The sequence below is a fragment of the Lissotriton helveticus genome, chromosome 11 (assembly GCF_964261635.1).
Source record: "Lissotriton helveticus chromosome 11, aLisHel1.1, whole genome shotgun sequence".
Lineage (NCBI taxonomy): Eukaryota > Metazoa > Chordata > Amphibia > Caudata > Salamandridae > Lissotriton > Lissotriton helveticus.
This window is the reverse complement of record NC_136072.1, coordinates 629,178,860-629,192,023: the sequence shown is the minus strand read 5'-3', so window position 1 is coordinate 629,192,023 and position 13,164 is coordinate 629,178,860. Positions and strand designations below refer to the sequence as shown.

General features: G+C 45.9%; 1 protein-coding gene across 1 annotated transcript in view; it reads right to left on the bottom strand.

Moving 5' to 3' along the window:
* The window catches only part of LOC144790862 (uncharacterized), a 580,240-nt gene that overhangs the window by 446,010 nt on the left and 121,066 nt on the right, over positions 1 to 13,164 (bottom strand). The window contains exon 3 of the mRNA XM_078665522.1: positions 10,420 to 10,547. Coding sequence (XP_078521648.1) covers positions 10,420 to 10,547 — 128 coding nt within the window. The remainder of the gene's footprint in view (positions 1 to 10,419; positions 10,548 to 13,164) is intronic.

Sequence of the window (13,164 nt, the reverse complement as noted above, 5' to 3'; positions counted from 1 at the left end):
TTGCCCTCTGGTAGGCAAAAGGTTTCTGCTTCTGCGGAGCAGACGAGAGGCTAATTGTTAAGGGATGGGACAAGAAGATGGACGGGGAAGTAATGAAAAGTCTGTGTACATATGCTAGAGGGGGATTTGTAAAGAAAATGTTGGCAGACAGATTATTGATGGTAGCAGTTTCTGGTCATCACCTCCCAGAGAACCAATAAGCATAAATGTATAAATGTATGAAGGGAAACCGTCTGCTAATATCAAAACAATGACAGAATTATAAAATCACAGATAAAAAAACTCAACTATGAGTTTGTGCCTTCAGAGTGGCTAAGCGTAGTTACTGGACAACAAACTTGACCATCACTTACTGCCCCTGGAGATAATGAGAAGCTGGGCAAGAGGTGCAACCACTGGGGTGCTCTAAAGACATTTGGTTGTGAGGGCAGGGTTGAGAGGAGGGGGCATTAGGAGGGTGTGGGAGGGAAACAGTGGAAGGCTAGGCTGGAAGAGATGGACTGGAATATCTTTCTTTTAAACAGGGTCTGGGCTGAACTTTTGCAGTTCTTTTCCTGCTGCATGCTTACAAGCCTCTAGCCACACTCTACATGGCAAACAGATAAACCGAGCTGAGTGACTGTGTAACGGTTACAGGGAGTACTGCTGCGACCAACCAATGCAAAGAATGACATCTGTATTATCAGAGACATACTTCTGGGCTTGTTATGGGTGGGATGAATACACCATGAAAAACTCCACACAGGTGAGCTCTTTGCTGACGTGATACTGTGGACACCTCACTTGTCTTGAGCAGGCATTTCCCAGATAATTCCCTGAGCGGAGAGGCCACCTCGCCGGCATTCACCCAGCAACATTCGAATACACTGCACAGGGCCACCTCAGAGCGAGGATATGGTGGCAGGAAATTAAAGGCCTATATATGCGCTGAGGGGCATTAATGTGCTCTGCACCATACCTCGGTAGGCTTCTATAAGAGGTTCGTGTAGAGAGCGCTCAGGGAATAAAATGGCGATGCATGTGCTATGGCGAGCTTTTCACATTGAATTCATCCAGACGTCCTCTGCAATAGAAGAGTGACAGGACACAGTGAATTCTACAGTACATGTTATAAATGCATCTACCAGATAATGCAACAGGCCCCTTTAGAGGTACTTATGAACCCCTGCAAGTCAGAACTAGGGAGGCACTGGCAAAGTAAATAGGTCACCAGATTTCATAAGTGAAAATAATTTTTCAAAGATCGCCAAGTTTATATGAGTGATTGTGTATGTGGGAAAGTGAGTGTATGTGATGATAAATCAACAGTTGGATGACTGAGCGCCTAATTACTGGGTTGAAATATATGTACTTGCGATAGAACTCATAGATGGATTAATAGTTGAATAGTTGTAATGATGGGTGGCTGATGAACTAGTAAGTGCTTGAATGGATTCATGACTGAGCGAATGGATAGATGCAGGCTGGTTACATCAGTCTGTCTGCAGGATGAAGCATCAGACAGACAGAAGATGACAGAATAAATTGAACAACTCCCAATACATAGATCTATAGCGAGATGAAGACATGGCACCCTTTGCCTCAGTGCTGAGGAAAGAAGCAGTGGGCTTTATAACTCTCCAGTGATAGAATGTGCTTGAGTGCATAACAAACCCAAATACAGGGAGGGGTCAGGGTAGCCTCCTTCTATGTAGGCCAGACACACCAGGAATACTACTGTTTGAACAAGGTTTATCGAGGACCATAGAGAACGTTACCCGAAATGTATTTTTAGTATTACATTTTTATTTTGGGGCCACTAGTTTGAAAATGTTTTTTTCCCCAAAATTTGACATGTTCATTGAAAACAGTATGTGAAATAGCAGACTAAACTGGTTTTCTGTAGAAAAATAAACAAGAAAAATACTTAAGTATGTAACTAAGAATGACAAATTTTATAAAAAAACATAAGTTCCTATGTTACAAAAACTCATTCTGTCTTTAGAAGCAAAGATTTGTGACCATGTTCTTTGTAAGTGCAGCTAACAATAGATACTAATTTGAATTAGGATGTTCAGGTTAGGTTTACCTCTCCCCTCCATTAACAATACAGTTTAACTCAGCAACCGCTCCAATTTCATGCCGAGTGGTGGACACACCTTTTCCACTTAACTGTGTAGCAGGCACATGTAGCTGGTTTACACACCTCAAGCAGGATTTGCATAACCCTTCCGGTAGTTTGAGGTAAAAAACTTTATGGCCCAAGGTGCCAGATAATTAGATTGAGTAGCCTGAGGTCTCGAGGTTTTAGCTGACCCAGTTGCTGAGATAGAAGATCTGGCCTAAGTGGAAGCTCTTCCTGTGGATGCACAGACATTTACAGCAGTGTTGAGTACCAAGGTTGTCTTGTCCATGTTGGTGCCACTAGAATGACGGTCATTAATATGTGCCTCATTTTCAGGACAACAGAGGAAGTGGAGGAAAAGCATAGGCAAAGAACCCTATCCAGCTCATTCACAGTGCATTGCCCATGGACTTTGTGTTTTGTGAGGCGTAAAATAGACCAGTGGTGCAAGTGTCCATTTGCAAAAGTACATTTGATAGACTTAGTGATTCATTTCTACTTCTGGACTTTGTTGATGCACCAAGTTGTTGTCCTTACCTGGGAGATGTTCCGCTAGAAGCAGAACCTGGTTTCAAATAGCCCAATGCCATATTTCCTGAGTCAACGCAGTCAGCTGGGGAGGGTGTTTAAGATCTAGCCCAAAATAGGTTGGATCTTATGTGGCTGCAGGTGGGCTATTTTACATTAATGGTGAATCCTAGCTCATGGAGCAAAGATACTGCCCGAGTGTGTCCTAGGCATTGCTCTCTGCTGCTGGTCTTAATCAGCCAGTGGGCTGGATATGGAAACACATGAATGGCGTTTCTGCACAAATTTTGCTGGCAACACCACAAGTTATGTTGTAAACATGCTTGAAGCAGTAGTGATCCCGAAAGTTAATACTTTGAATTGGTAGGGTTGTCCACCTATCACAAAGCGGATATATCGCTGGTCGGCTGGATGTATTTGAGTGTGGAAGTATGTGTCAATGAGATCGATCTATGCCATGAAGTCCCTTTTTTCAAGCAACGGGATGATGTCCTACAGAGTGATCATGTGGACGTGCTCCAACAGGATGTAGAAATTGAAAGGTCTGAGGTCCTGGACTGGCCTTAAGGACTTGGCTTTTTTGATGATTAAAAAGTACAGGGAGGAATCTCCGTCACCGCACTAGTTTGGAGTCACCAGCTCATTGGCATCTTTGGCGAGGAGTGCCAGAACTTTTCCTTTAGCCGACACAGATTGTTGTAACTAAGGACATTGCATTGAGGTGGAATGTATGTTAGTATGGTGTAAAACTTTAGGCATTGCAGTACCTCTGCTATACTATCAAGAGCAACCACGAGTCACGTGCCTGCATCACAATCGGACCCGTTCAGGAGCTGACGCGGCCTACAGTCTGGAGAAGGTAAGTTTTATATTTTTATTTAAGTAAACCCTTCTCCCCATACATAAATGTGTGGCTGCATGCCCGCTCCCCACACCGGTGGGCCTTTGCTATGCCTACAAACCACGTTCTTAGAACGTGGGATGGTTCTCCCCTCAGGACTGCGGGCAGGCAGAATCCTTTGCTGTGTACTGTAAATACCATTCAAAACACTTTTCTTTTGAACGTGATGTTTATCTGCGTTCCTCAGGGTCTGTATACCACCCAGGGGAGTCAGCTAAACAGTTTGAAGACCACTGCTCTATTGAAATGATGTGGTTATACAAACTGTGAATTACCAAACCTTTTACAAACACTGTCAGTCGAGAGGCCAACAAATGTATGGGTACAGAGACAGAAATTCAGACCCTCTTGTTTACAGTTAAATAATGTTGTTTGGCAGTGCAGGGAAGCCTCCACTCAAACCTTCAAAACATGATTAACGTGGCTTATAAATCTCTGTAGTACTCTCGGAATCACCACCTATGCACATCTGAGCGATCTGACAGATAAAGAAGCAATACGTTTAAACAACAAGCATTGGCATAGCCAATAGGTTTCACTTTTGGGACCTTATAAGTATTTAGTTATGCAGCACAATATCCTTGGTACAACAACATCAACTGTTGCATGGCTAAACACTTATAGGGTCCCAAAGGCGAGACCTATTGGCAATGCCAATGCTTTTTATCTTTTGCAGTATGCTTTCAATCTGCAGGGCGAAATATGATCTCCACTGAAGTGCATGCTTAATAGAAGCTACTGAACTTCTGGCTAGAAGCCAAAACGTCATATACCCAAGCGTGGCGCTGCAGGAGGATACTTGTGTTGTTCTCCCTCAAGGCAGTATCCATAGCATCAAATGCACACCTCATGTTGGCGTTGGATATCACCTTTGCTTCAGCGACCAGTTCCTGACCCCTTGCAGTTGGGCCTCAGGGAGGAGCTTAACCAACTCCTCCATTTTAGCTCAAAGGAGGGTGTGGTATTGGGAGACTAAGCCAACAGAGTGTACAATCCTCCATTATACGATGGCCCCCACTGCCATACATTTCCCTGGTGCATCTACCTCGTTGCTCTCCTTCTCTGGAAGAAGAGTGTCTCTAGGCAACCTGTGCGGAGGCTCATGTGTGTGGATCACCAGCGAGTCAGGAGAGAGATGTGCAACCTATGACCTGCGACCAGCTACCCCTGTGAGCTGAGCTGAGCCAGTCAAAATCTGCTGGAGGCTGGAGGCTGCTGGAACTGCGTTGAGGAAGCAGTGGTGGCAGCTGGAGGCTGCTCAGGACCCTCACGCACGAAAAGAAGCGTGAAAGGAAGCAAGGACAGACAGCTGAGGTTTTATCTTGTTTTGTCGAAGGCCTGGTGTCCTGGTGTGCCTAGGATCCTGGCAGTGCGGTGACACACACGGTCACATGGGGACACGCAAAAAAAAAAAGGGGGCACAAGGGAAGGGAGAAACACGGTGGCAGTGGAAAAGCAGGTATTCACAAGGGTGTCTAGGAGTCTTGCCCTGCCTGTCAACCGCTGGTGCCACTGGCAAATTGTGGAAAACTGGTTCTGAGTAGCAAGCCAATGCTGACTGAGCACAAGCACAAGCAGAAGCCGTGGACTGTCCTGATTGAGGTGGCAGTCCAGCCTGGAGAGACCCTCTCAACATGGCCGGGTGCATCCTTTTGGGAGGGGCAAGGCTGTGGTTTGGGTGCACAGAGCAGGGGAGCTGGTGCCATCCGGCGGGCTCCTTGAGCTGCTCCCAGGGAAGTGTCCTGCCCACAGTGGCGCTGCATGGAAGAACAACCCCACGAGAACTACCTTGTGAGTGGAGGCCGACCGCCATTATCTGTGTGCAACATTCCAGTGAAGGCCGAAGGAGGGACTTCTGCGTCAGATTGGGCAGGCTCTGACATTACTCTCAAATTTCCGGCAGCCCTCACCCAAGGGGAGGTCAGAGTAGTGGGGAACATCGAGAGTAGACAGTGCGCACTGCAAGGGCATAATGCCCATCCGCTTTGCGGATTGTGCAGAGCAGCGACCCCCCCCCCAGCACACGGGCTGGCGAGCTCCTGATTGAGCCTGGAGGGGGCCCCTTGCAGGGAGGCCCCCGCGAGTTGCGTTACGCCAGTGCCCCCCCAGAGGATCTCTCCATACCAATAGAGGAGTCTATCTGCTGGACCTTCATGTTGCATTGTGCAGTAAGGAGTGGCTTCCGCCAGAAGGGAATTTGCTACAGTGAATGGGGATTGGCGGGGTAAGGACAAGGGGGTAAAAGCGACAAGCCAAGGGTGGACTGGGGATAACCTGAGTGGATGTATCATTACAATTGGTTGGCGGCGGTGACTATACCCCATGGGGCCCCCTCTTCCTCATGAACTCACAAGGGGCGGGCACTGGGGGCCCAATGTTGATGGGTTACCCATTGGCTGTTCCCCTTCAGAAGTGAAAACATGAGTAGGGAAGAAGCAGTGGCAAACACCAGCAGCAAACCAAGATGGGCAAATACGCAACCCCTCGTGGTGGCTGCCAGAGAGGGTATCCTATAGATGGGGGCCCAGGTAGAGCAGTACTGCCGAGTGAGAGTGGAGAGGCAGAGCCCTCACTCGGAGACATTATAGCTGCTGTCCATGGCATTCGGGCAACGCTGGAGCCTCTAGAGTCGGAAATAGACACTGTTATATGCTATGGAGGTCACTCTTTTGCAGGCCAACTTGAGAAAGATCAATCAGAGAACCACACAAACTATAAAAACTTTGGCCCAATTTAAAGATGAGTCAAAAACTCTTAAAGCCAAGGTTGAACAACTACAGAGGGAAAGTGTGGCAGGGCAGGAGAGACTGGAGGACATCTAGGGTCACTCCAAATGCAGCAATATCCGAGTGGTAAGTGTTCCGAAAAGGGCACAGGGGCATAGAGTCTAGCTGCTCCTTGAAGAGTTTATCCTCCGCATGTTAAAACCAGAGGGACTGTTCAAATTCTTTTCCATAGAGCAAACCCACTGAATGCTTGTCCCGCAGCCACAGTCTGGGGGCCTGCCAAGAACCATCATTGCACGCATCTTTAATCACAGGAATAGAGATGCAATTCTTCAGGAAGCACGTACCGGGGCAAACTTCAATTAAAAAAAGCGATGGTGCAGATCTACCCTGATTTCACACTCAAAGTCCAGCCTTAGAGAAGGAGTTTCTGGGAAGTGAAGCATAAACTGAGAGAAGTGAAGTATATACAGGTGTGCTCAGTGCGCCTTCGGATACTGCATGAGGGCAGAGCCTGAACCTTCAACACACCAGAGGAGGCATGAGACTGGCACGAGGGCTGGCAACCTGTGGGAAGATGAAGATATGGAACGGGCAGGGGGGAGAAGCGACTTGTTGGTTTCTGGTCCAGGCCTGTGAGAGCAAGGAGCAGCAGTTCTCAGTCCCGAGAACCGCCTGCAGTCGGAAGATATGACCACCAACACAGATGGCAGGGGGAGAGTGTTGATGTAGGTACCAAGGGGGATCGACGTGATGCACCAGTTGTCAACCAGAAGGCGCTCTTCTTAGCCTGATCGGTATGTGGTTGTTAGAGCAACAGGCACCCTGTGAATTGGGGTTGACAGGTAGTTTGGAGCCTCTATTGCAGGAGGCGGCAAGGGGGTAAGTTGGGAGGGGGGGAATTATAGTTACCCTGTCATTGGTGCGCTTACATTTCACAACCTTGGGCCCAATGCAAAGGTGCAGTGGGGCTGGATGCCCTGGTACTATGCAGGGTTTATTCTCAATGCCTCACAGCTCCATTCACCCTCAAGGATGCAGGGGGGTAAATTAACTTTTATGTCATGGAACGTGAATCGCCTGGGGAGTACAATTAAGAGAGGGATTGTCATTCAGAGCTTGGCCCGACACTGTCCGGATATAGTACTGATGCAAGAAGCTTGCCTGAAGGGGACTGAAATTAAGATGCTCAATAAAAACCTGCATAGAATGTCTGCCCTCGTGGGCTTCATCCTGGACTCCATGGGGTTGGGGATCCTCCTAAAGCGGTCAACACCTTTTACTCCACATCATACCTGGGTTGATGGTCAGGGGAGATATGTTGCCCAATTGTGTACCTGGAATGGGATACACTTGAATTTATGTGCAGTGTATGGTCCACCTACAGTGAAGCAAATGCTGAGAGAATTGGAGGATGTGCTGCTCCAGTTCCCGGAGGGAATACTTATATTAGGGGCGACCTCAACCATTTCCTTGAGAATGATATAGATCGGGATCCCCTGGGAGGCAGATGACCCCTAACTCAAGTCTTGAAAAACATTCTGGGAAAAATGGGGCTGGAAGACATTTGGCGGGCTCTTAATCCGGGGAGGGATAAAACAACTAACATACTACACGAGTGTCCACAATACATCTACACAAATAGATTACTTCCTCACTATATATGCATCCTTGACAGGTCCAGGGACACCAATATTATGGCGTGAGGGATATCAGACCACTCTCCCCTTTGGGTGAACTCCATAGTCCTCTCTCGGGGATTAAGGGTGGATGGAAACTAAACCTTTGGTACCTAAAAAACAAAGTAATTATGGACAGAATTCGGGATGGCATCAGACTCTACTTCAGAGAAAATGTGTATAATGTGGAGTCAGTTGTCACGCTGTGGGAAGCCTTTAATACAGTCCTGCAGGGCCAAGCCATGTCACTAATAGCGGGTAAAAAAGAGGAAATGAGAATGGATGCATAAGCTAGAGGGAGACATCTTGGACTAGGAAGACAACAGGGGGAACTCCGTACATTAGTGAGGCGCAGTAAGCTCTGGCTTAAGCAAAAGGAATATAGCGATGTGTTAGAAAATGCGGGCCGCAGCATTGCTCTAAATCAATCAAAGGAGGCTATTTTAAGTGGGAGACAAGGCAGACAACTTCTTGCCTGGTTGGGTAAGAGAGCAGGAAAGAAGCTTGGTCCATGAGCTGAGGACAGAGTCTGGAAGGGTAATCGGGGAAAATGGGGAAATTGCATTGGAGCTTTTAAGATATTATCAACCCTGTATAGTAAGTCTACCACTAGAACTACAACGCATATGAGGGAGTTCTTGACAGATATAAGCGTACAAGAGTTCACGGCTGAAGCAAGATTTGCAGTGGAGGCGGATGTGGACGAACAGGAGATCATATTAGCTGTTTGAGACAATCAGGCGGGGAAAGCAAAAGACCCAAACAGACTCCCAGCAGATCTACATAGGAAACTGGCAAGCAAGTTTGGCACTCATCTGAGCAGGATGTTTAGAAAAGCTAGGAATCCAAGAATTCTCCCACATGACCAGAGGTTGGCCACCATCATAATGATCCTCTACATTACTATGTGGCCTGATCGCTTCATCTCGGTCAACCTCTACTCTGTTTTAAAGCGGATGTACAGCATTGAAGAACGCTCCTTTTCTCGCTAATTGGAAAAGTGGCAATGTACAAAATTACTAACCTTCCAAAACGTCTCTATGAAATTCAAGATACAACGTATAGAGTTCCACCTGAGGTTTTTAGGAGGGTCAACCAGACACTTTGGCAAGGGGGAGAGCAAGGATAGAGCTCAACAAACTCACGAGGGAGTGGTACGATGTGGCATTTCCCTCCCTGATGTGGAGAGATATTATTGAGCTTTCCAATTGAAAATTCTAAATGAATGGGCCTTCGCTCCCTGACAGAACACTCGATCAAGCCAGATCATATGGCTCTGGGTCCTCAGCAATGGCCCAGGGGAGGGGGGGGGGGCAATACTCAAGAAGGGGTTGCAGGTCTTTCCTTCATTGACAAAGGTCACAGCATCCATTTGTTGGGTGGCAGACAGGTTTCTGGGATGGAAGGGGTGTCCCACATTGATGACTCCACTCTGGGACAATGACGAGCTGGCTGAGGCGGGGAAACTCAGAGGTTTTCATTGTTGGGACTAGATTGGCATCTCAACATTGGGAGATGTGTGGCGAAGGAAAGGTCCAGTCTCCTGGAAGGTGTTGCGGAGGAATATGAGATGGCATCCAAGAAATTCTTTAGATAGCGCCAGCTGCATCACGCCCTGTTAGTACATTTGGAGCGGGGCACGGAGCTGGAAGACAAGCGATCACACTTACTAGGAAGCTGATGTATAATGCCATCAACCCCTTATTAAAGTTGAAAGTGGTTTTGGAGGCTAACATTGGGTAACTAGAAGAGGAGGAATGGGAAGAGGCAATACAGTCAGCCAGAGAAATAGCGATCACATCGTGTTTGCGCTGGTTCAGCTATGCCTTTTACAAAGGTCCTACTACACGAGGGTGCTCCTGCCCAAGATGAGATGGACTGTCACCTACAGGTGTGCTAGGGGGTGTGGGCTGCTGAGGGGTTTTCTATACTCTCTGGGACTGTCCAAGGCTTGAGGGCTTCTGGGCGGGGGTAATGGAGAGTCTTTGGCCTGGTGCAGGCCTATGCACAGAGATCTCAGTCAAGACGGTCCTCTTAAACATCTAGGGGGAAGAAGGACCTGGCAATCGCCCTAGACCTTTGTCTACACTGGGGCTAGCAGTGGCCAAGCGTAATATTGTCTGCATGTGGAGATCATTGATCCACCGAGTTTAGAGGAATTGAAAGTCAGCATAGATTGTGCATTGGCAGAGGAGTGGCAAGTCTATGAGGGCAGAGGCTGCCCAAGTAAATGGGGGAAAATATGGGAAATGTGGTTGAAGTTATTGGGACCTTGCAGATGAATCGCTGCACCTGGAGTAAATGGCCTGTTGAGTAGAAGATCACTTGCGACATCTACTTCTTTGTTTGTGTAGGGGCAGAATCAGGTTTTTTAAATGCTGCATTGTTGTGGTATCCTGCAAAGTACAGTGCACTGGCATGGTCCTTTGGTTGTGTTCTTAAATAAAATATACATTTTTTAAAGACAAAATAAATACTTACGTTTTAGTCCCAGGTTGGTAGTGAGCTTGCGTGTGGTCACATTTTGTCTGTCTTTTTTTTCCAATGCGTTAAAAATGTCCTCAACTGCTGATAACGTCTTCCCACAGTTATTTTCAGATTGAGACAACCTAATAGGTGGCAAAGTATATGCTTAAATTCAAAAACAATAATGGGTTTTAGTCCATTTATATTCCAATTGATTCATACTTGTTTTATTGAGAAAACTACACATCAATTTTCAGATTATAAAAAGCATATCCAAGAACACTTTATTAGATATCGTTTCTTAATTCAGTCTTAGAAAAGCTAATGCTAGACTGCGGTGGAGGCAGAAAGGAGGGAATGGAGAGAGAGAGTAAATTAAAACTGTAAAAGGTGGATCAACTTTCACTCATACAACCTAATCCATCAATTACCAAGCACAATTCAATAAGGGCTGTATCAACAACAAAGCTGATACAGTATGTGATGCTGTTAGTCAGAACATGTGACATACAGGTCTTTGTCCAAAAAGAGGTGCATGGTTGAGATATGGTGTATTTGAGAGAGTACTCAGCAGCCTAGAGGATGAAGGATAAAGGACCATGTTAGCGCGGATCTCAAGTGAATTGCACTGTTATTGACGCTATTGAATGCTTAAGGGTCAATGACCCTCCGAAAGAAAATCTGGAAGTGAAGGAAGTGAAGGAGTTACAGACATGGTCACTGAGGCTGCTGATGACGCAGTTCTATGTCACTCCACACATTCTGCAGCAAAGAAGTGTGGTAAGAGGGCTGCCAGATTGGGAGTTCTTAAAAACAAAATCAGCATGCCATATGATATGACAGCTTAAATAGTCTTGCAATTGATCACCATAGAGGAGTTTACCCCAAGGGCTTTACAAAAATGTCAATCTTAATTCAAACTAAAAAAAACATTATTGGTCATTTCCTAACACACTCCTAAAACCACTATACAATTTAGAAATGAAGTGACATATTTTTGGGTTCCACATAAAACTGACTAGGGTAATAGACACAGTCACATGACCCCCCCCCCCCCTCCTGTTGCATGACATTCAAAAAGATGCAATGGTATGTTTTTTAATAGTAGGCCTAAAATTCTTGGCTTAGGAAGGAGAAGAAAAAATTAGCAATCTAATGAAGCACGACACAAATAACTTGTTATAGTCAAATTACGAGGACAGTGACCATCATTCTCCCTAAATAAGCAAGTAAGTAAAATTTTATTTGCACAATTAATTTAAATCATTGCAATAAACACACACATAATTGACTGTTGTAGAAAAGGGGTATTCGAGTCTATTAAAAGGTCAGTAAGATTGTTGGTTAAAAGAGTAATGGGAAGGTCACTTAGAGAGGATAGGGCTCAAACTTGATCAGATGGTAAGATCAAGGAGTTAATATCTGTAATAAACTTTACAAAGCGTGTCGCCATCTGAGGTGAGTCCCCCCTCATGCAAGCATCTAGTGCTTCTTGACATGTCCTGATACTAAGAAGAAGCCAAATTGGTCTCAGCCAGAAAATTCTTTGGGCTCTTGGGCGATGACAGATACACAGGATGTGGATGAGGTTTTCCTCTTCTTGGTTACAAAAGCGGCATTTGGAAGAAGCTTCTTTCTTATATCCTTGGCCAAACTTATATGCCTTCAGCGGAATTAAACCAAAGCGGAATCTCATTAGTTGGAGTTTAATGTGTGGTTTCATAGAGGATGCAAGACAAGACAGTAAAGTTTTCGAGGCATATAGTTTGGAGGCCCAAGAGCCGTGGAAGAGATGGAGTACCTGTTGCGCATCAAGGTCATTTGATAAGATTTTTGCTTGTTTACTAAAAAGCTTCGATTTCACCTCGATGGGCAAGGAAGTTGACCACATATCTTTTGCTTCGAGGGAGTTAAGGCAAAATGTCAGATATTTGTTCCACGATGTTTTGGGGTTGCTAAGCACTGACCATATGCAGCTCTTTAAGGTGTGAGGGCTAGCTTGTTTCACTTTTAGACAATAGGAGATCTATCTCGCGCTCATAATTCATCGCATGGATGATAGAGAGAATTCTTTCCGAATTTGGGCGTGGGAGGTCGAGTTTGGCAACTGAAAGACCCTGCGGTAACATGATGATTGCGCTCTGGTCCAGCCAGTTATTCATTTTATCTTTAAAAATTATTGCTCCAAAAGAGATTGTGGGAAGGAATTTTGCGGTAATCAGTTTTATCAGTTGAACTAAGTCCTGGAAGTGCAGAGCGTTCTTCGTTCTAATGAAAGCCCCCTCCAGGCTACGAGCAACTGCCTGCATCTCAGTTGTATGCACGGAGGATCTCCCTTTACGATCAATCCAGACGCCCAGGTACTTATATGCGATGACAGTCTCCAGTGGTTTCCCTTCAATGAACCACAGGGGCTTTTTTATTTTTGTAGAAGATATCACCATTGCTTTGGTTTTAGTAACATTTATCTCTAGCATATTGGTGTTACAGTACTGGGCGAGGGAGTATAACAGTCTTTGAAGGGCCACCTGGGTTTGGTCTAAGAGAATGGTGTCGTCTGCATATTGCAGAGTTTGTATTTTTCTTTGTTCAATTCCAGGGGGAAAAGCACTGGAACGGGACAGCCATTCAGGGAGGTCTGCGAGGTACAGGTTGAAGAGTAATGGGGCAAGGGTGCACACTTGTTTTAGGCCTCTGCTTGTCTAGATTTTGTTAGATGTAGACCATCTCGATGTTACTCTTATTTTAACCCAGGTGTCT